This window comes from Cupressus sempervirens, chromosome 4 (genome assembly GCF_028749045.1).
Source record: "Cupressus sempervirens isolate cs-2001-9-10 chromosome 4, ASM2874904v1, whole genome shotgun sequence".
In the NCBI taxonomy this organism is placed as follows: domain Eukaryota; kingdom Viridiplantae; phylum Streptophyta; class Pinopsida; order Cupressales; family Cupressaceae; genus Cupressus; species Cupressus sempervirens.
The window spans coordinates 589,885,697-589,909,113 of record NC_143121.1 but is presented as its reverse complement, the minus strand read 5'-3'; the positions used below and the strand labels follow the sequence as shown (position 1 = coordinate 589,909,113).

Genomic DNA, 23,417 nt, shown 5'->3' with positions numbered 1-23,417 from the left:
CATGGATGAGTGATGGATGCTCTATCATCATGGATGGGTGGACCAATATCAAACATCAGCCACTCACCAATCTTATTGTCACTAGTACAGCATGGGCCTATTTTCTTAGAGCTATTGATTGTTCAGGAAAAATGATGGATGCATCCTTCCAATTTCAGATTTTGAAGAATACTATAGAAGAGGTAGGAGCTTCAAATGTTGTGCAAGTAGTCATTGATTTAGCTCGGGTGTGCAAATCAGCTGGATTGATAGTAGAGAGCACCTATAGACACATTTTTTGGACCCCATGTTGTGTACATGCATTGAATAACACCTTGAAGGACTTAGGGAAATTTGATTGGATAAAGGCTATGGTGTCTAGGGCTAAAGAAGTGCAAACATTTATTTGCAATCACCACACATCTCTTACATTATTTAGAACGTTTTCCAAAACAGAATTCCTCAAGCCCGTGGACACTAGATATGCTAGCTACTTCATTTTGTTGGAGAGGATGCTTGAGGTCCAAGAGGCCTTACAATCCATGGTGGTCAATGCAGAGTGGAATAGATGGCATGAATCAAACACCTCGGATGGAAGACTAGTGAAACAAAGAACCTTGGATGAGAATTGGTGGACCACAATGAGGTAAGAAACTTAAATAATTGACATCATAATTGTTATTGCTGATTTAATAAAAAAAAATCTGATTTAAGCACTAGCTATTTTTTTTAATTATGATGTTTCTCACTTGTAATTTTCTTTCATTTGCAGATACATTTGCTCCTTCATTGATCCTATTGTGCAGGTCATTAGATATGTTGATACCGACTCGCTTAGCCTTGAAGAGATGTATGAGACCTTTGATAACATGCTTGGGCAGATCAAGCAAGCTATTAAAGACAAGAAACCTACTTTGGAGTTCTATGAGGAGCATCTTAAGCCCATTGTGATGAAAAGGTGGAACACTATGAACACCACACTTCATATGGCAGCCTATGCAATCAATCCAAAATGGCATGTACCAATACCTGGGAGAGTGCCTCCATCTGCTGATGAGGAGGTGAGTTAAATTTATGTTTAAGATTCTTGAATTTTTAATATGTTTTTAAAATTTTGATTTTATTTGTAAAGTTTCTAAATTCTAACTTCTAATTTTTAGTTTGTTCGATGTAGGGCTTCTTCAAGGCCCTTTCAAAAATGTATAATGCAAAGGATGTTGCAAAAATTCAGGGGCAATGGCTTGACTTTGCCAATCTTCATGCTCCAACATTTAGTAGACCAGAAGTGAGGACTAATAGAGCTACATTAGCACAAAGGGACCTAATTGGATGGTGAGCATGGCATGGTAGAGATGCACCTAAGCTGAAAGGTCCTGTCGTTTATCTTCTCTCACAAGTTGTGAGTTCCTCTATTGTAGAGAGGAACCAGCCTACATATAGCTTCATCCAATCAGTCAAGAGGAACAACCTTTCCTCTAGATGATTGGAGAAGCTTGTGGCTGTTCATAATGTATTGCGACTACAGGAGTGGCAGAGACTTGAGAATTGACAGACTCCAACACTACGTTGGAATGTTAATCCCAAGGATGCATTGCTAATTGATGAGGATGACACACCTCCAGGGCTGCTTGGTGTTCCATTGGATGAGGACCCTTGATCTTGATTTAGATTTAGATTTAGATTCCTAGATGACAGCCATATATTTCGCTTTCCGCTTTGCAGATGCTCGGATGCATTATTGTTTTTGATTATTATGGAGTTAGACATCTCATTTACACTTCTAGTATTTACTTTCATTATGTCATTTTGATTTCATGCATGATGATGATACATTGATACTTAGAGCCTTTGGGCATTTTTATTAATTATATTTGATATTCGGATATAACATATATCATATTGTCATTTTGATTTTACTCTTGATAGATTTCAATTTGCATGTATTGATCTTCTAAAATGTCTATGAATCTATGATTCTATGGTGAATGGTTTATCAATGTTATGATATGCATATTTGAATTATGTCACTAAAGTCTAATACTATATATATATATATATATATATATATATATATATATATATATATATATATATAATTATATAATTAAAATCCCCTACATTTTATAGCCATCCCCTCAGCTCCTGCCCCCTAAATTTTGGCTTCAACCCGTACCCATACCGGAAACACGTCCGTGTCCCCTAAAACGTCCCAATCCCGAAAACTCTGTGGAGCATAGCTTTTCTTTGAACCACGTCCCTCAAATAATTGTATTTAATTTCCACGTGCTTTAACACGATGAAAAACTAGATTACCTGAAAGTTTCACACAACTTTGATTATCACATATAGTAGGTTCAGAAAGCTGCCCAAATAAACCAGCAAGGAATTTCTAAAGCCACACAGCTTCTCTTGCAGCCACACAAGCTGCAACATGTTTTTCTTCAGCAACAATCTAAGCACTACAAGATTGTTTCCTGTTGCTCTAGGAAATCATCATTGATTCTGGGCTGAAACAATATCCTAAAGTTCTCTTCCTGTCAGGCACACACCTTGCCCAATCTAAATCAAAGAACCCCTATAAATTCAGCTCAACATCTGAAGAATATTTTTAACCATATCTTATTGTACCACGAATATATCTTAAAATATGTTTGGCTGCCACAAGATGAATATGCCTTGGTTCACACATAAATAGACTCAATGTATTTACTACATAACATATGTTAGGTCTTGTGTTAACTAAATACATTAAAGTACCAATTCGCTGCCTACACATAGTAGGATCAACCAAATCTGAAACAACTACATCATGTAAATTTTTCAGATTTGCTTCCATAGGAGTAACTATAGATTTACAATCTAGCACACCAAGTCTTTTCATATCTATTCCATATTTTTCTTGACTTAAAACAATTTCATGTGATTTCTACCATACCTCAAGTCCGAGAAAACAATGCAACAATCCAAGATCCTTCATTCCAAATTACAACTGCAGGTCTAGATCGGGGCAAGTTTGATGAAAGGAATCAAGAAGTTGTGATGCTCATTTAATTTTCAGTTACCAATGAGCAGCTGCCCTAGGTTCCCTCAAGCAAGACAACTGCTGAAATATGAAATTATTTGAAGGTCCTACATTAAACATCTAACAAGAATAGTGCAGTTTCTCTTAATAACATGCTTTTCTTGATTATGACAGATGAAAGGATGTCCCTACTAGAACATCTTATAAAAATCAAGGATATTTGTGATCAATTGAAGGCAATTGGTCAGACAATGGAGAAAGAAGACCTCGTGGTAATCACTTTGAAAATCTACCAAAGTGTTATGAGCACTTTATTTAGACGCTCAACATTACCTCAACCAGTGTTGACTTGAAGTTTTCAGATGTTTGCTCCAAGCTTCTGCAATAAGATCGACGAAGACAATAGTTTGGTAGCAATGCTAGTTCATCTTCCACAGTACAACCATTCATAGAAAATTTCCTTTACTCAAGACAAAGGGAATAGCCATTCCCCTTTGCAGAAAAGCTCAGGTCTTTAGTCATTCCCCTTTGCAGAAAGGCTCAAGTCTATCACAAGATGACTCCAAGAAAAATAACATTTAGTGTATTTATTGCCACAAGTATGGTCACAAGAAGAAAGATTGTTCGGATTGTTTGGCTTCTGAACAAAAGAAGTGAGGAGGGTCAGCAAAGCATACTTAGAATACTAAGCAAGAGTCTCCTTTCTATGCCTTTAGGGCCAAACGTCTGGCAGATTACATCAAATCATTTGCTTAGGACATCAACTCAAGTGCTTATCCACATTTCACTCATCGTTAAGAATGGTTAACTAACTACATCATTCACTAATTCAATTATTTTTGAAGGATAAGACAATAATTGTCAAAAAGGACAATGTGAGGACTCAATCTACATGGAGGAATTTAATTTTCCTCAATTTATATAACGTACTATTGATGTCAGTTTTTGTACCACTACATAACATATTAGCAATTGAATACTTGATATGGAGTATCAAACACACAATTCCTCTCTTGAAAGGTTAATACTCATAATGACATTAGCAAAACTCCAATGTTCCTTACACCTGTGGATACTAACTCAGTATATCGATGTGATTTGTTGGTAATCACGTAGGCGGGCTTACGTTATTCATTCGAAGATAACTTGGCGGTACTTCGCTTGCTTGACTTGTTCTTTTCTCCTTGATCACTTTCACTTTCAACTACTCCTTCCACTAAATGCTTATTGCTCTACTACTACTCCTATGGATGGAGAAATTAGGAAATGGATAGGGATCTAACCAAATGAAAGCTTGCTAGCAGCGCTACCTCCATTGGTGCGATGATTTTAAAGGATACTCTTAGGATTTTCACATTGACACCTATCTTCCAACCCAACTTGAAGTACAAGCGGAAAGATGATATGCAAGTAGAACTTAGGAGCAATTGGACTAGATTACCACACAAGGCTTCCTAACAAGCCGCTAGAATGCTAGTGGCCTAGTATATAGGTCCCTATCAAACATTCACTAACATCACCATACAATTAGCCATCTACTTCTACTCTAACAACATGAAATGAAATCCTACTTTAATTTGAGAGATGAGAAGAACCATGCAATACACCAAAATGATCATGCATATCCACCATGCAAGCCACAACAATGAATAAAGAACAATTTTGATAGTGTTTTGGCCACACTTCTCCAACATAACTCCCTCACAAATGAGAGCAAAATGGCCTTATATAGAGGCTCCAAATTACAATGAATGGTCGAGATTAAGAGGCAAAATCAAAGGCCAAGATTATATCTTACAAACCCTAATTAGGGTTACCATTATTCAACCAATTACATGAGGGCACCAACTTTGTGGGCCAATGAGAAAATTACAATAATTTGTCAACCAATGAGAACATAGGACACTTGGCATTATTTGATTGCATGCACATGAAAATGCCACCTCATCAACCTTATCTAAAAAATTTATTCAATCCTTGAGATAAGGTGAAGCCTTGGATGCTTGAGCTTGTCCTTAGAAACTTTCTAATCACCACTCAAACTTGCTTGTACTTGATGTCCTGAACCTGAAAGGACGAGGTCTTCATGCACTTGGGGTAATCTTGCCTTGGCCTCGATGGCTTCCCTAGATGTGAACTTCTTTGCAACTTGAGAGCCTTGCTCTTGGCCACTACCTTGAAATCGAACTTAACCTCCCCCATTATCCTTGCCTTCCTTAACCTTCCTAGTCTTCCAACCTTCCCATTCGAATCCAACCAAGCTAGCTTGTACGAATAGCCAAGCCTTGCCTAGCCTCAAATATTTTCAAATCTCCTCTACTAATCCGCTCTTTTTTGAAATTGCGGTGCTTCTTGAATCTCAATCTTCAATCAAATTCGCCCTTCACCCAATTTCATTTTCACCAAAGCTCGCACTTCAACCTTTGTCAGCTTGCAATCAAATAGAAGGGCTAGGACCCCATGTGGAATTGCTTCTAGTTTTGCACTACCCTAAGTTGTAATTCTAAATTTTCAATTATAATTCTAGCCCAATCAAATTTGCCCTTTCTATTTGCAATTTCACCAATAAAGTAATACATCCAATTCTCGAATTGCATACCTTGTGAGACACACATGACTCAGTTGAGCAGCACAATGAGATCGTCATACTCTAATTTGAAGTCTGATCGAGTGCACCTTGACACCTTGGTGACTCCCTGCTTGCCTTCATGTACCTCGTTCTATTTTAGGAGAGTGAAGTAGGCATCTTGATTATCCTGGTGGAGCTTGGTAGCCTGATCCATCGTTTGTCTCTCAATTGTATCATGTTTATAGTACCACTGTTGGTGTCACAGACTTGCTTCAATATCGAGAAGAAGGCGGTCTTTGACATCATGTCTTCCTTATCTTTTTTTGGTATATGTTCCTCTTGGGTTCTTGCTTGCACTAACATCTACCATCCTAAACACTTTTTTTTGCCCCTTCGTTTTAAGTGATATGGACTACCCTTATTGATCTCCAACCTTCTATCTATCAATGGATTCTAACTTATTTCTGTCTCGCCAAGTCCTATCACTACACTTATCAATCTCCAATCTTCAACATAGGGGTGGGACTACCACTTATTTCTGCCTCTTCGTGCCTTAGTATGGATTACACTTATGACTCCCTCTCCAATACCTAGGGTGGTCTAGCTTATTTTTACCTCTCCAAGTGACCTATCATGAAGACTACACTTATATCTCCCAACTCTAACCTATCAATGGGATGATGAAGTGGTAGATAAAAAGTACAAGCAAGAGAAGAGGAACGAAACCAAGCAAGAACAAGAGAGAGACAACCTTGCCCTTAGAGCGGCCTCTAAACACAAAGTGAAGTTCGTCCTTCTACCAACAAAGAATACCTTTGGAAGTTTGTCCGGCATGTGAAAATTTAGTCCTCCAAGCAAGAATGTGAAGTCATGGCAAGTGAAATAAGACCTTGGAATTCTGTCCACCTTATGCAAATACTGAAAATGCTTATTAAAACTCCTTGTCTAGGGCACCAAAATGTGTGAAAATCTGCCCTTATGTTGTCCAAATCAGACTTGATCAAATTTTGGAAATTGTCATTGAAATACTTGATCTAGGGCACAAAACAATGTCCTCAAATCTGCCTTCAATATCCTTCAAAAAAGTTGCCAATAGTAGAAGATGTCAATGAAAATTGCTAGAGTTTGGTTATGACCCAGCTAGGGCATAAAGTGCTGCAATAAAACTTGTCAAATCAGGCCCTCAAATTTCTCATAAATGATATAAATCAAACATCCAAAACACTATCCAAATTTTGTCCAAAATGCCCTAGAAGTTCCCGCCAATAAAACCCTAACATGCACATGCAAACTACCCAAAATGTAAGTGCTCAAATGTGATGGATTTTGCTGCCTTATGAAGTTTGGAATTGACACCAAAGGATCAGATCTGAAAATGAATCAAATGCTGCCCAAAACAGTCCACAGTGGAGGTGCCAAAACCCTAGATGCTAACGCATGCCTCAAAACCCGAGCTCGCTGCCCTTGTACAGATCTAATATAAAATCACAGCCCCTTTGCAAGAAAAAAAATCAATCCTCCAATAAATTCGCCCAAAAATCAGGCTCCCACAAAATTCGCCCAAAAATCAAGCCTCCACAAAATTCGCCCAAGCAAGAAAAATCTGAATTTGCCTCAAAATTGCCAAGGGCAAAAATTCGCCCAAAATGGAAGAAGGAAAAAAAAGCCTCCAAGCAAGGAAAATTTGCTCCAAGAAGAAAATCGCCTAGGCTGGAAATTGCCTCTCCACAAATTTCGCCCAACATATGAGGAAAAGGAAGATGGAATGAGAAATGAAAGAGGGGGAAGCCTCTCTTATACCAACATTTCACTAATCCTCCAAGCTGGCTGACTAGCCCTAGGAGAGACAAAAAATTAAATTTGGCCACCATTCATGGTCCAAATTTAAATGCATCATTAAAATTACCTCTTTCATAGTGAAATTAGCATATTTAATTGCCGATTAGGACCAAAATTGCAAAATAAAATTAAGAAAGCCTTGGAGATGTTAAAATTTCTATTTAATAATATTTTAGTAATTAAAATATCATTTAAAATCGGATTTAGCAAGCTAAAATTGATTTTCAACTTTAATTTACCAAAAAAAATTAATAATTTTAAAATCTTCAAAGCAAATTTAACTAATTTAATGCAAAATTTTGCAATTTAATCCATTTTCGATTTTGCAATGCAATTAATTTTTTATTTTTTTTTTACCAAAATAAATCATTTCTCTAACATCCAAAATCAATTTTTTTCAATTCAATTTCACTATCACAAAATTTTCTTTGCACTAAAAAAATTTTTAAAAATTCCAAAACAATTAAATCTAAAAAGATTTTTTACTTTGAAAAAATGCTCAAGATTATACAATTACATCCAATTTTCAAAACAAATCATCTAAGTCCAAAAATTTGTAAATTTGTCATGTCAAATATTGTTCTAACAATCGAAAAAATGTTGTCTTTGAAATTTGTTCGGCCTAAGGATAAAATTGCCAGTTCCGAAAAATCGAGCTAAGACCAGGTGAAAAATAAATTTAACTTCAAAAAATTATTGCCAAGGCAGTCAAAAAAGGGGGTGCCCAAAAATTTTGGGGCGATGAAGTGAAAACTTCACAACACGTTCACAACACGTACCAAGTATAGAACTCAACCTTCTAGTTGCCAATCAGATTATGAAACACTCATCTCAGCTATATGTGGTATTTAGCTTGCATGTAATGTTCCCGTTATAAAATAAATAATAAATTAAACATTTGTAACAGGCCGATTGATTTAATGTATCTCGAACCCATTTTTATTTTTATCTTCGTAATTTGTGTCGCTGTCGGCTATCTTTGTACACCCTCGGAAGGGTTTCTCAACGGGTATTTAAGCACGGCTTGTAGGAAGTCTGTAGGTATGCAATCTGGATTATTTCTTTGTACTACGAATTCCTGTTTAGGGCTCTCTATAGTTCACCATTTCGGAAGTGAAAGTTCTTCCCTATTTGGCTTATGTGGTTTTGGTGGGATTCAACCCTCATCCTATTCTGTTGGTGCATGTAATATTTCGCTCGGATCTGGCAAATCGAAGCATCATCTTTCGGCATATATTATTCATATTATGGTTTCTGATATTGTCTGATATTGTCATTATTTAGTGCAAGTGTGTCAGGTTTTCTTGCTCATATTACACTGTCAAACCCCTCTACATTTCCTTGTCGTACACCCTCTATCCTGTCACCGTACGGACACTTGCCCTCACCATACGCACGGATGCCCCCTCACCCCCACTGTACAACATTTTCTGAACACCGTATGGGCCTCTTTAATACCGTATGGCCTTCCATATACTCCATACAGCCCTCTCTTCTCGACTGCCCCCAACAATCCATACAGTCTCCACTATCTATCATACGGCCTCCTTAGGCACACCGTACGAACTCTTAGTCTTGCTATACGATCACCCCTCCAAATCATTCTACGGCCTGCTAGAACCTCTCCCATTGTACGCCCCTCTTGCCTGCACCATACGAACTTCAGCTTGGTCTGTACATCCTCTTCTGACTTTCCGTACAGGCATTCTAGTAACAACATATCTGTTTGAGGGTACTGGTAGGTCCGGAACACTACAGTGGTATCAAAGCGCTTCGATCCTGCTAGCCTGTGGACAGTGCATGAGCGTTTATAGCCGGAGGAGAAGGACATATTTCGTTGATTAAATGGTTGACGAACGAGAACCGACCGCTGCCGAACTTGTGGCACTACTGAGGGAACCTGCCAGGAATCAGGCACAGATCACTGATACGCAGCGACTCATGGAAGAAACTCTCAAGAAGTTGGCAGAGAACAAAATGGTCATAGCGCGGACTCGGTGTCGGGTAAATCAAACCCTCAGCCAGCATGCTCTCGATCTTCCATGCCGACTTTTCCACCACGGACGGAGGCACAACACAGAGGGAGACAACCAACCTTTGAAGAGATGAGAGAAGACTGAAAGAATGCAAACCTTGAAGAAGATATATCCTACAAAGATTACGCAGAGCTGAGAATGAGATATTTGGGAGGCGAAAACAGAGGATACTTTAACGATGATCTTAGAAGAAAGTTGAGTAAGGTAAATCTATCTCCATTTGACGGATTGAGTTCCATATCAGCACAAGCGTGGGTAATGAACGCCGATACCTACTTCCAGCTGAATCCTATGCCAGAAGAAGAAGCAATCAAATTTGTCGCGTTGCACTTGGAGGGAGTTGCGCATGAATGGTGGCACCACGACACCATCACATTAGGGCATGATCAAATAAAGACTTATGCGGAATTTGCGAAGAGATTGATAGAACAATTTGATGGTAAAGATCTAGAGCTCAATTTCAAAGATTTAGCGCAACTGAGACAAACTGGATCGATAGATCCGTTCATTGTGAAATTTCAGAAACTCTTTGTTTTGGTCATGGACATTTCCGAAAGAAGGCGAGTAGTGCTCTTCATGGATGGACTGACAGAACCTCTAAAAGGTTGGGTGAAGGGGTTCAATCCTGCCACCCTGTCGGAAGCAATCAATAAAGCACAGAGTATGGCATTGTCATTGGCATCATCCTCATCCTATCGAAGTTACTCACATTCTAAACCGCTGACGTTTCTGAGGGACAAACCTCTGCCCAAGAAGCTGTCGTTGGATGAAGCTACCAAACAAGAACTCTGAAGGAATAAATTGTGTTTCAATTGCAAGGGACCTTGGGAGCCTGGCCACCGATGCCTCAGGAAATGGAAGATCCATTACATTGAGGTCGTATCTGAGGATGAGGACGAACATGAACAGGAAGAAATGTCGGTCGAAGATAACCCAACCTACAATGACACCAACATGGTCAGTTTAAACCGTACGGAGAGAATTCTCGCTTTGGTAAAACGCGGAGGAACCATTGCCTTGGCCAACAGCCTAAGGTGCACAATTTTTTGTGTACGAAGTACCCTTCAAGGACAAAGGGTTACGGTGATGTTGGATAGCAGAGCTACTCTAAATTTCATAAACTCATCCTTGGTAAAACGAAGAAGTCTCCCTACGAAGGCAAACGCAGGCTTTCAAATCAAGGTAGCCAGAGGGATTTTCCTGCCCTGCACGCACCTTGTTCCTCAGCTGAGTATCACAATGGCGAATTACACGGTGACTGAGGACTTCTTCATAGTGGACTTGGCTGACATGGAAGTTATTCTTGGCATATAGTGGATGGAGACCTTTGATGTATACACTCAGAGTTTCAAACGGATGGACTTCACTTTTGTGGTTAACGAAAACAAGGTTGTCCTCCGAGGAACGGCAAATGAAGGTCCGAAGGAAGTTTCTGCGCATCGGATGGAGGGAATCTTTCGACACGATGACGTTGCGTGGGCTGCACATTGTTTTATCTCGGTGGAACCTATAAAAGGGCGTTGAACACTTCCACGGGATGATGAACTTCAGGATATTTTAAGTAGACATGACAAAGTTTTCATGGATATTCCTCCGGGCATACCACCTCATCGGGGGTTTGAACACACTATCGAGTTGGAATCAGGAGCAAAGCTATTCATAACCACACCGTACCGCCACCCCACGAAATTCAAAGAGGAGATCAAAAGGATGATTCAGGAATTGCTAGAGAAAGGATGGATCTGTCCCAGTTCTAGCCCATTCGCATCATCTGTGGTGTTGGTCAAAAAGAACAGGATGATGCGCATGTGTGTGGACTACTGCGCATTGAACAAAAAAAAATAAAGAATAGATATCCCATTCCAAGGATAGATAAGTTGTTCGACGAACTGCATGGCGCAGTCTATTTTTCAAAAATAGATCTCCGTTCCAGATACCATCAAATCCACATGAGGGAAGATGTGGAGAAAAAGGCTTTCCGTTGTCACTACGGACATTATGAGTTTCTGGTCATGCCGTTCAGATTAACCAATACACCTGCTACATTTCAATCATGCATGAACCACATCTTCAACAAGCACTTGTGTAAGTATTTATTGGTATTCTTTGATGATCTTATTTATAGCAGGACATGGGAGGAGCACCTGAAGTATTTGAATGAAGTTCTAAGTATCATGGAGGAATAGTCCTTGTTCGACAAGCAATCCAAATGTGAATTTGGTATGACAGAAATATTGTACTTAGGGCATGTTGTTAGTAAATACAAAGTTCAAGTGCATCAGGAGAAGATTCAAGCGATCCTCGATTGGCCTCCCCCAAAATCACTCACAAATTTGCGAGGATTCTTCGGACTATGCAATTACTGCAGGAGGTTGTTCGTTAAAGGATTCTCTCAGCTCAGTGCACCTTTAATGGATCTGACGAAGAAGGGGTCATTCTAGTGGAACGAAAAGGCACAACTCACCTTTGACAAGCTAAAAGAGGCCATGAGCACTTGTCCCGTACTGGCACTACCTGATTTCACTTGACCGTTCATTTTGGAATGCGATGCGTCCGGGGAAGGCATTGGAACGGTATTGATGCAAGATAGACACCCCATCGCTTATGAGAGCAAGAAGCTTACACCAGCAGAACCCCTATATTCCATTTACGACAAAGAAATGTTGGCCATCGTACATGCACTAACCAAGTTCCGGCAGTATCTGGTAGGTGCCAAGTTTGTCGTCCGTACGGATCACAACAGTCTAAGATATTTTCTAGAGCAACGGGACTTGAACGAACGGCAACAAAAATGGGTAAGCAAAGTTCAAGCTTTTGATTTTGACATTGAATATGTGAAAGGGAAGAACAATGTAGTTGCAGATGCCTTGTCTAGAAAACCCACCATCTGCTCACTAGACCAAATTTCAACTAACTAGAAGGCACATCTGTTAGTGGAATATTCCAAAAATACATTTGCCTGTGAAATAATGGATGGCCACACTCACGATGATCGGTACAGAGTTGTGGATGACATCATCTACTATAAAGACCGGATATACTTGATGCCAGAATCCAAATTGAAGCAAAAAATCTTGAAGGAAGTACACGACTCACCTCTGGCTGGACACCCGAGTTTCCTCAAAACTTACAGAAGTCTTTGGGAGAGGTTTTCATGGAAAGGACTTAAAGGGGACGTGTTGCAGTATGTAAGAGAGTGTACGGTCTGCCAACAGAACAAGTTTGAATCTACTCTTCCTGCCGAGCTGCTACAACCTCTACCGATTCCCGAACATAAGTGGGAATGTATATCAATGGATTTCATAACAGGGCTTCCCAAGGTGAACGGAAAGGATTGTATTTTCGTGGTGGTTGACAGAGTGACAAAGTAAGCAAATTTTTTTCACCATCCCCTCCGACCTTCAAGCTTACAAGTTGCCAATATGTTCTTTAGAGAAGTTTTTCGTCTACACGGGTTACCCCGAAACATTTTCAGTGATCAGGATAGACAATTCGTCAGTATCTTCTAGACAAAACTGTTTCGGATGGCAAGGACAAAATTATCACCAAGTATGAGTTACCACCCGCAGACGGACGGACAAACCGAGATTGTGAACAAATGGCTCAAAGGCTACCTTCGGAACTATGTTTTGACACAATAACGAGCATGGGTAAAATGGATCCATCTGAGGGAATATTGCTACAATGCCACATATCACATGTCTATCGGGATGGCACCATTCAAAGCTTTATACAGGTACGAACCCCTCTCCTTCATCAACGCAGTTTTGGGTGACAATCGCGCTCCAAGGGCGAGGGACTGGCTTCAGAAGGGACAGGACATACTAAGGTGCTTGAAAGAAAACCTACAACGGGCACAAAATCAACAGAAGATGTACGCCAACAGACACAAGATAGAGAGGAGTTTCGAAGTGGGGGCTCTGGTCTATCTCTGGCTCCAGCCATACCAACAATCTTCAATAAAGGGAACAGGAAAGGAAAAATTGAAGCCATGATTTTATGGCCCCTATCGCGTGGTCCGTTGCATTGGTGAAGTCGCGTACGAACTAGAACTTCCGGAGGGGAGCCGCATTCAGAATGTCTTCCATGTTTCTTGTCTAAAGAAAGCCATAGGACAAAACTTTATAGTTGCTACCAACCTTCCGCCACTCAATGAAGAAGGAAAGCTCATTTTGGAATTTGCCGAGATCCTCAAAGTACGTGAAAGACCCTACGGAACCGCACTGTGAAGGAATACTTGGTACGCTGGCGACACCTACCATTGGACGATGCAACGTGGGAAGGCAAGCACATTCTCCAACACCCTGCATTGCATTTGCTTGAGGACAAGCAAACTTTGGGACGGGAGGATTGTAATGTTCCCGTTATAAAATAAATAATAAATTAAACATTTGTAACGGGCCGATTGATTTAATGTATCTCAGACCCATTTTTATTTTTGTCTTCGTAGTTTGTGTCGCCATCGGCTATCTTTGTACACCCTCGGAAGGGTTTCCCAATGGGTATTTAAGCACGGCTTGTAGGAAGTCTGTAGGTATGCAATCTGGATTATTTCTTTGTACTACGAACTCCTGTTTAGGGTTCTCTGTAGTTCGCCATTTCGGAAGTGAAAGATCTTCCCTATTTGGCTTATGCAATTTCGGTGGGATTCAACCCACCCTATTCCGTTGGTGCATGTAATATTTCACTCAAATCTGGGAAATCAGAGCATCATCTTTCGGCATATATTATTCATATTATGGTTTCTGATATTGTTTGATATTGTCATTATTTAGTGCAAGTGTGTCTGGTTTTCCTGCTCATATTACATTGTCAAAACCCTCTACATTTCCTTGTCATACACCCTCTATCTTGTCACCATACAGATACTTGCCCTCACCATAAGCACGGACGCCCCCTCACCCCCACTGTACAGCATTTTCTGAACACCGTACAAGCCTCTTTAACACCATACGACCTTCCATATACTCCATACGGCCCTCTCTTCTCGACTATCCCCAACAATCCGTATAGTCCCCACTGTCTACCGTACAGCCTCCCTAGCCACACTATACAAACTCTTAGTCTTACTGTACAATCAACCCTCCAAATCATTGTACAGCCTGCTAGAACCTCTCCCATCGTACGCCACTCTTGCCTACACCATACGACCTTCAGCTTGGTCCATACATCCTCTTCTGACTTTCCGTACGGGCATTCTAATGACAACATATATGTTTGAGGGTACTAGTAGGTCCAGAACACTACACTTCACAAATGCAGTATCGTTGATTGGAAGACTCGCACTACAATTGTTGTGGGTATTAAGGATCCTGGTCTTTACAGAATCATTCGTACTAGTGATTATCAAGAGTGTGCCACGACAGCCAAAAGTTCTTCCGTTGGCAATCTCTCCATTAGCGATATGGGCATTTGAGTTGACACTCTCTATTGGCTGGTTGGGGAGGATTTGGTTGTTGGTTTACTAAATACTCGGACTCAAAATCTTGGAGTTTGTGGAGCTGATCAAGCTGGAAAGGAACATTGGACACCATTCTCAGATAGCAATTCTTGATGAGCTTCAAAGGTATTATAATTGGTTCATGTTGATGTATGTAGGCCAATGAATACTCATTCAATTACTAGGTCCAAGTATTTTTTGTTATTTGTCAATGATTTTAGTTATAAAAAGTCTAGGTCCAAGTATTTTTTTGTTATTTGTCAATGATTTTAGTTATAAAAAGTAAGTGTATTTTATTAAACGAAATCAAAGGTGTTAAGTAAGTTTCAAAAGTTTAACAAATAATAACTCTTATAACAAACAAAGGGAGGAATTTTCTTCTTCTAATTTTTCCAACTTCTATGCACATCATACTATCAAGCATCAACTTACTACACCTTACACCCCTCAACAAAACAGTGTGGTTAAACAAAGAAACCGCACAATTATTAAGATACCTCTTTATATGTTGAAATATAAAAATGTTCCAAAAAAGTTTTGGGCAGAAGTCAGTTCACACTATTGTCTGTCTTCTAAACACGTCTCCAACACAGATCGTTACGAGAAAGACTCTAGATGAAGCCTGATCTAGTAGAAAGCCTGAAACCACTCATTTAAAAATGTTCCAAAGAAGTTTTGGGCAGAAGCAGTTCACACTAATGTCTATCTTCTAAACAAGTCTCCAACAGAGGTTGTTAATAGGAAGACTCTAGACGATGCCTAGTCTAGCAAAAAGCCTGGAACCACTCATTTGAAAGCCCTTGGATCTTCAACTTATGTTTGGATCCCAGAAGCCAAGCTCAAAACTGGATCTGAACAGCCAAGAGCTCATGTTCAAAGGATATAGTGACAATCCAATGATTGGTTGATGTGTACACTGGTCGTCTCATATTTAGTTGAGATGATGTCTTTGATAAAGAACAAGGGCCTTTTCAATTATCTTCTCTTGTTTTCAGTTCTGAAAATTCACCTTTGCATGCTAAGGATTTGAGTGTTAATCTTTCATTAGGTCAACCTGATGGGAGTGATTTAGGTGATTCTTGATTCTGAAGTTGTAGAGTATATGATATTGCACCAGACAATTTTCCTCAAGAGCCTATTCTTGAAACCTTGAAGTTGATAACCAGAAGCCTACTCTTGGGTACTTCTCTAGTCTGGGCACAGGTACAATCACAAGGACTAGCAAGAAATGAAAGGTGGTTGCTCTTTCCTCGACTGAATTTGAATATCGAGGAACCATTAAAGCAGCGTGTGAGGCAGTTTGGATTTGACAGATGTGATCTGATGTCCATGTGCCTCAAGCAGGTCCTTCACCGCTCTTTTGTGACAATCATCAAAGGACGCTCAAACTTGCCAAAAATCCTATCTTCCATGAGCAAACTAAGCATGTTGAGCTTCATTCTCATTACAATTGCAAGCTTGCAGAAGACGGATCAGTATATTTGCAGTATTTTCCAATTAAGGATCGAACAGCAGACATTCTCACCAAGTCTCTAGGCTCGAACAAGTTTGTCAAATTCAAAGGGCAACTTGGTGTAGTTGACAGATTGACCATTATGGGAGGGTACTAGAATAATATCTACATACTTTAGTTAATGGTCAATAATGTAAATATTAAGTCAAATTAGATAGTTTATAAATTAGTCTTCAGTTGTCAATTGTTTCTTTAGTAAACATCGTCAATGTAATTGCCTATAAATGTACAATTCATTCTTTAAATAATATCAAGCAATTATCATTGTAATATAGAAGACAACTATGGTCGCTTGATTTGGAAATTGTATTGTAACCATATTGTTGATAGACTGATACATTGGATTGTGCATTTGGAGTGTGAGGTTTTACTCCTGAAAGGGTTGTCTCCGCATATACACTGTTATTATAATGTTCCCATATGGAGTAAAGGAATTAATAAGGGTATAAACTGAATAAAGTACAAGGAGAGAAAAGGCATAAATTAGAAGTTTTGATACTTCATTGCCTAAGGCTAGAAAATGAATAGAAATGTAAGGGAATGAATGACTAATTAATAATTAACCCAAAAAGCTAAAGTTCGATTTATATATATCTAATTATTCATTAAGATCCTTGATGAGCCCACTTTAAGTTACCAGTGTTTTTATTACTAGGCGGAATATTCATGGTGGGTGATGTAATTTGGAAACTACCTAAAATCAAAGATTTTGTATGGGGATCGCAGCTTTTGGAGAAGAGGATAACTTATAAGGAATTCAACAGGAGAAAAGAAGAGATTCCAAGTTTATGATTTTAATTTTGTTTTTTCCTCTGCGATTGGAGAACAAAAGTACAGGACAAAGACCCTGTCATGGAAGTTCTGGACATAGACCAAGGTCTGCATCAGCATCTTACCCAGTCTAGAAAACAATAAATCTACCTTGAATGCCTATCGCTAGTGCTAAAGGTAATCACTGTGGCGATTTGGAGGCATCATTACTCAGACATAGTGATATCACAGCTTGATTGAAGGGTTCACAGCATTCAACATAAAGCCCTGGTTTTCTGTTAACAGAGATCAGATGACAGCAGCATCAGCAAATCGTGCAGTGACCAGATATTCTCAGTGTTCCAATGAGAGATAGCAAAGTCAAGGGTATATAACCTGATTCTAGAATGCTGTTTGGTATGCAAAGTATTCAATTCTCTGCACTAATTTATCGTTCCAATTTAATAGTCTTGGCTGTAGCTTTTTGTTAGCAGAAAATATATTGAAGAACCCTTGTTGCATATTAGTGAATTCTCAGCAAATTGTCTGTAGCTTGCGATAATTCCATGAAATAAATTATAGTTTGGTTTGATTTTCTATCTGAATCTGGAAACTAGTAAAGATAAAATAGCAAAGATATTTCAGTGGTATCAAAGCCACAAGTCCTGCCAGCTTACCAGGGTTCATCAATTGCATGTCAGATTTTTCAGCTGCAAGTCAGTTATATAATATATTAGTTGCAAGTCGAAATTTGTGATTGCATGTCAGTATAAGGTGGTTTAATGCAGTCTAGAGGGTTTGAACCAAAGTAACAAGAATCAGAATCGGATCGGAATCGGCAAGGCTGAATCGAATCGCGAATCGGCCATGAATTGGAATCGAATTGGCCACGAATCAGCAAATTTAAAAAACCCTTAAAATTTAGTGAGTAACTTATTTCATAAACCCTTTATCGCTGATTCGATCCACAAAAAATTGTTTGGCTTGAATTGAATCGCATGAATTGCTGCGATTCTCGTTACTATGGTTTGAACTGCATAGATAGCCATAGAACACAGGAAGTCGATCTGAATGGAAAGTAGGAGTTGGAAGCAACCCGATTGAAACAGAGATGGGAGAAGGAAGAGCAGGAACAATAATCAACTAGATGATTTCCTGACAATTTTAACCCAACAGCAGCAACAAATGTTGCAACAATTCCAATATAGAATGATCATAGCTATGGGACAATTGAGAGTTAACTGTACAAGATCAAGAAGGTCCAGTGGTCAACACAGCAAAAGTGAAGCAGGACATGGGAACCAAGACATAGCAGTTTTTCATGTTGCAAGGACAACAGATACAAGGCCTAATCAACCATTACATCCCACCTTTTTACCTTGTCAGATTGAAAAAGAATCAATTCCAAAGGTAGAGAATGAAGCGATAAACATCACAGATGATATTATAGTGGCTCGAGATGAATACATGCATCTTCTAGCTGATGTGAGGCAGCTAATAAACTTAAATCAGTTCACAAACCAGCGTAAGGACAATGCTAGAAACTGTCTGGAAAGGCAAGGTATGAGGCCTCAAGGGCAGGTTAGGCAGGTCTCTTAGCCTCTGGAAATTAAGGATGCTTTGAATAAAATTTCGATACAAACTTTCACCGGAGCCAAAGGAATATCAGCAAGGTCATGGGTTCATAAGTTAGAAACTTTCTTGGCAATCAAGCCCATAGAAGATGAAAAGGCAATAAAGTTTGCTACCATACACATGGAGGGAGTAGCATATAACTGGTGGCACCATTGATTAGTTTCCCAAGATCATGACATGATACACTCATATGAAGAATTTGTTAAAAGGTTGACAACTCACTTTGTCAAAAAAAGATATAGAAGTCTATTACAGATAATTGGCCCAACAGAAACACGTGGGCATTTGAAAACTTAAAATTATGAGTTTTTTAAACATAATATGTGATAGACATGTATGATAGGTTCAAGTTATAAGCAGCTATGCTGAACACATGTAGTTGGTTTCTGCTAGAGTAATTATGCTACTTTTAATGCTAGATTCTACATGCAGAATCTTATGGGATCTTTATTCTAGTTATTCGATTTTATTTTAACTACCCATGATAGAAAGGGTGAAAGAATCTAAATCCTGGTTCAAAACATCTTGATTGTTAGGGTATTTTTTAGTTTTTGGTTGGTACAAATTGAAATAACTTTTTTTTAAATTATGTTCAAGTGTTCAAACAGATTTTACCAGATTCATGCATTCAATCCTCTAGTTGCATGCAAAAATACTGTACCCAAAAAACCACAATTTGCTACCCAAACCTTGTACATAACTAACCTAATGTTTGTGTGCACAAGTAGTCAAAAGCAGTACAAAGGTTGTCATTTCTCCAATCGGACAACTCTAAACCAACACTGGCGTTCCCAGGTAGTCAAAACCACAACTTGCAAACTCATTGAATACTCAGCAAAAGTTGCCAATCTCACCAGTCCGTTTGGCATCTGAGGCAAGTTGACCAGGCTCACAAGCTGAGAATCAGAGAATCTGGTCAAGTACTTGACCAAGTCTTGCCAAAATCTTGCCAAGTTCCAGTCTCCGACTCACAGGTCCTGGGCTCAGACAAAGTTTTTTGCCAGTTGCATCCAGCCAGGTTTTAGGCAAAAAATCTTCATTTTGTTTTTCATGTTTAGCTCTTTTTCCCAATAAAACAGCCATACCAATATTTTATAATTTGACTTCTTAGTCTTGATGATGCAATTTCACTATTAGTTACTGGTTCTTTATCCGATGAAGGATGAAGCTACAATCTTGTTTGGATTTTAAGTTACCGGTTCCTTTAAAAAATTTATTTCCTGGTTTTCCAGATTTTGTTTTCCTTTAAAATTTTACATATTTTTCACTATTATAACATTGTATTACGTTATCTACTTGTAGCCACATTTCAAGAAATTCGTAGGAAGTAAAGACTTGCTTCCATTATCTTTTTCCAGCATTTTTATCAAAATTATAAATCTTTGTCAACCTAGACAGATTCAATTGATACAATTACCTGCAGCGATGTCATATTGATGATCGTGATTCAAGTAACAAGTGAGTGCCAAATTCTTCAAGAAAATTTGTGTTACATGCAATATTACAAATAATTAATTTTCTCGGCTGTAAGAAATGTCAGAAACCGATAAGCTCAAGTAATAAATGTTTGGGGCACATAAGAGTTCAGGCTGAGACCAGCAGAGACGTGATAGTGTTTATATTCGGAAATTACCAATTTTCACTCACTCTGTACAATATGCTCCACATCTACTAAACAGAAAGCAATACCCAACAACTGCATATCCCAACAACAAGGCCTCTTGCAAGTCCCGGATAAACTGTACCAAAGCAATACCCATTATTCGTGGCAAGCAATCTAAAGATTAGTCCAGAAAGGGAAATTCACCTTCTATTATTTGACTAAAACTCCTTTCGAATAAAACAAAAGGCTGCAAATTGTAATCACGCTTGGCATGGACGGAAAGGGTTGTGAAGTTTTTTGTTCTTTCAAATAGATTTTTCAGCGATCAAACCATTGAATTCGTTGCACAACATAGTCCTAACCCGAGTCCCACTAAATAAATATTAATTTATATTCAAAACACAAACGGAATATGAAAAATTTGCGTGCCCATTATTTACAGTCCCAAAATAGACTTTAAAACAAGGTAATATTAGCTTACCTCTGCATCAAGAAGGTTAAAAGGGTTTGCCACAGGACGTGCGGGTTGAGAATCAATTGAGTCAGCATCTGAATCATTTTCATTCTCATTATCCTGACGAGTTAATAATTTTTCCTGCTCCCGGAGCACCTTCTGAAGCATGCGAGCAGACATATTTGCTGCTGCTTTATTTTTAATTACTCGATTGCTTCAAGAAACCTATTCGATTCTGTCATGAACCCGCGATCTCGAAGCTCTCTGTTGCTCCCTGAACTTGAAAGTACAGAATTTTGTGGAAAAAATAGGTAGGGTAAAATAGAGATAATTTTATGTTATACTTTATGCGGTATTTTTGGGAAAATAAACGTTCGGGCGATGCTGAAATTTGAACTATGATATCGGTGGGAAGATTTTTTTTCTGTCAACGCACTCTTGCACCGCGCATCACTGAAATCTTCAACAAAATCTGTCAGGAAGGGTTTCCGAAAGATTGGACAATCAGCCTTGCAATACCACTTTTTAAGAGTGGTGATGTTAACAATCCCTCCAACTACAGGACTATAATGATCAATCCCCTCTTTGCTAAACTTTTTGGCAGTATGATAGAAACTAGGATCAGCAAATGGGCAGAAGAAAATCATAAACGTGCTAAAGGGCAAGCTGGTTTTAGGCCAAAGCACTCGACAGTGGATCACTGTGTCACTCTGAGACACATTATTGAAAAAGAGTGGGAGAAAAAAGAAGAGGTTTTTTGTTGCTTTGTTGACTTCAAAAAGGCTTTTGATACCGTTCCGAGAGACAAGCTTTGGTTGAGGATGGAAGAATTGGGGATTCCTAGGCATCTCAGAGCTGCTGCTCATAGAATGTACGAAGAGGTGAAAGTCAAAATCAGAACTTCAGATGGCATTTCAGAATGTTTTAGGAGCGATATCGGGGCCAAACAGGGCTGCCCTTTATCCCCTACTTTATTTGGTTTATATATTGACAAACTGGAAGAGTGGTTAAACACGCAAGAGCGTGAAGGCATTCAGCTAGGGGAATTTGTTATAAAGCTACTCCTATATGCGGACGACCTCATTTTAATTGCCAAATCTGCTTGTGGTTTGCAAGACCATCTATCTTCTCTTGAGCGCTTTTGTAGAATGGTGGGGATGCAAGTCAATATCAGCAAAACCAAGGTTATGATTTTCTCTAATAATAAAAAACAACATCAACATGAATTTTATTACAATGGAAGTGTTCTCGAAGAAGTTGTGGAATATAAATACCTTGGCATCGATTTCAACAAAAAACTAAGCTGGTCTAGCTGCAGGTATAAAAGGACATTAGGTGGATGGAAGGCTTTCTACGCTCTTCAGAATAGGTGCCATGAAGCGGAGTTGTGGGATTGGAAAACTATTCAAACCTTGTTTGGTCTTCTTGTGCTGCCAGTTGTTCTTTATGGGTGTGAATTATGGGCCAGCAGCACTACTATAGCACAATGGAAACAAATCGAAAGAATCCAAAAGCGCTTGATTACAAGCAAGTTTAAAATTAAAAGCATTGTTCCATATGACATCATGCTAAGTGAAATGGGGGTTGCGCCTATTGAGGCACTTGCTATGGTTCGCCTTTTAAGCTATCTAAAAAGAATCGAAAAAATGGAAGAGGATAGATGGCCGAAAGTTGTCTTTAGTGACACACTATGTAAGCGAAAAAGGACATGGATGCAACAAAACATCAAGTAGATGAGTAAATGGAATATTCATTTCAATATGTGCCCCACAAGTAATAAAGAAATAAAGGTCTTTGTTATGGAGAAATTCTACAAGAGAAATTGGGGAAGCGAGATTGGGAGAAAGAAACTATATTATATAAATGAGTTCAACCCCACTTGTGATCAACTCAAAAAAGTGTACATAGGAGCCAACATTTCTTGGAGAGCTAAAATTCTTATTGCTCAGCTGAGAACCAACTCTCACCAACTTCGTTGTGAGACCGGGCGTTGGAAGAGGCCAAAGGAGGCTTGGGAAGAGAGAATTTGCAGATTTTGCAATTCTGGGAAAGTGGAAACGGAACAGCACTTTATTCTAGAATGTGAGGCCTACAAGGATAGCAGGGATAAGTTTGCGGATACTATATGTGACAGTTCTTGGCATAACCTGTTCAACGAAGAGTACATTGAGCAATTGGGGGGGCTCATCATTAGTCTACACAAGAGGCGAACAGCGCTACTTAAGTCTGCTTGAGTTGTCTTGCTGTCCCATAGGCTATTTTTGGCCTCGTGGACGTTAAAATTTTATCTATCTATCTATCTATGACATTAGCACTAACCAATCAAATCTAAGAATTTAAAAGGTTAAATGAGATTTCAGATGTTTATTTTTTTTAAAAATTTTTTATTATTTTATAAATCACATTTTCCATTTATTCTATTGGTCCATACTATTTTTGGTGAGAGAGAAAATTAATTTATTTTTTTTAAATACAAATATTTTCTAACAACTTTATCTTACATTAATAAATGTATTAATTATAACTTTATCTTTTTCACATTTGTAACAAGTTGATAAGATTTTATTTTTTCAATTA

General features: G+C 38.8%; 1 protein-coding gene across 1 annotated transcript in view; it reads right to left on the bottom strand.

Moving 5' to 3' along the window:
- Window positions 1–21,158, bottom strand: part of LOC149562584 (transcription factor-like protein) — a 75,471-nt gene extending 54,313 nt beyond the window's left edge. Inside the window, exon 1 of the mRNA XM_089826064.1 lies at window positions 20,868–21,158. Within this exon, the coding sequence (XP_089682190.1) occupies window positions 20,868–21,020 (153 nt within the window). The 5' untranslated portion in view covers window positions 21,021–21,158. The remainder of the gene's footprint in view (window positions 1–20,867) is intronic.
- Between the last annotated feature and the right edge of the window lie 2,259 nt (window positions 21,159–23,417).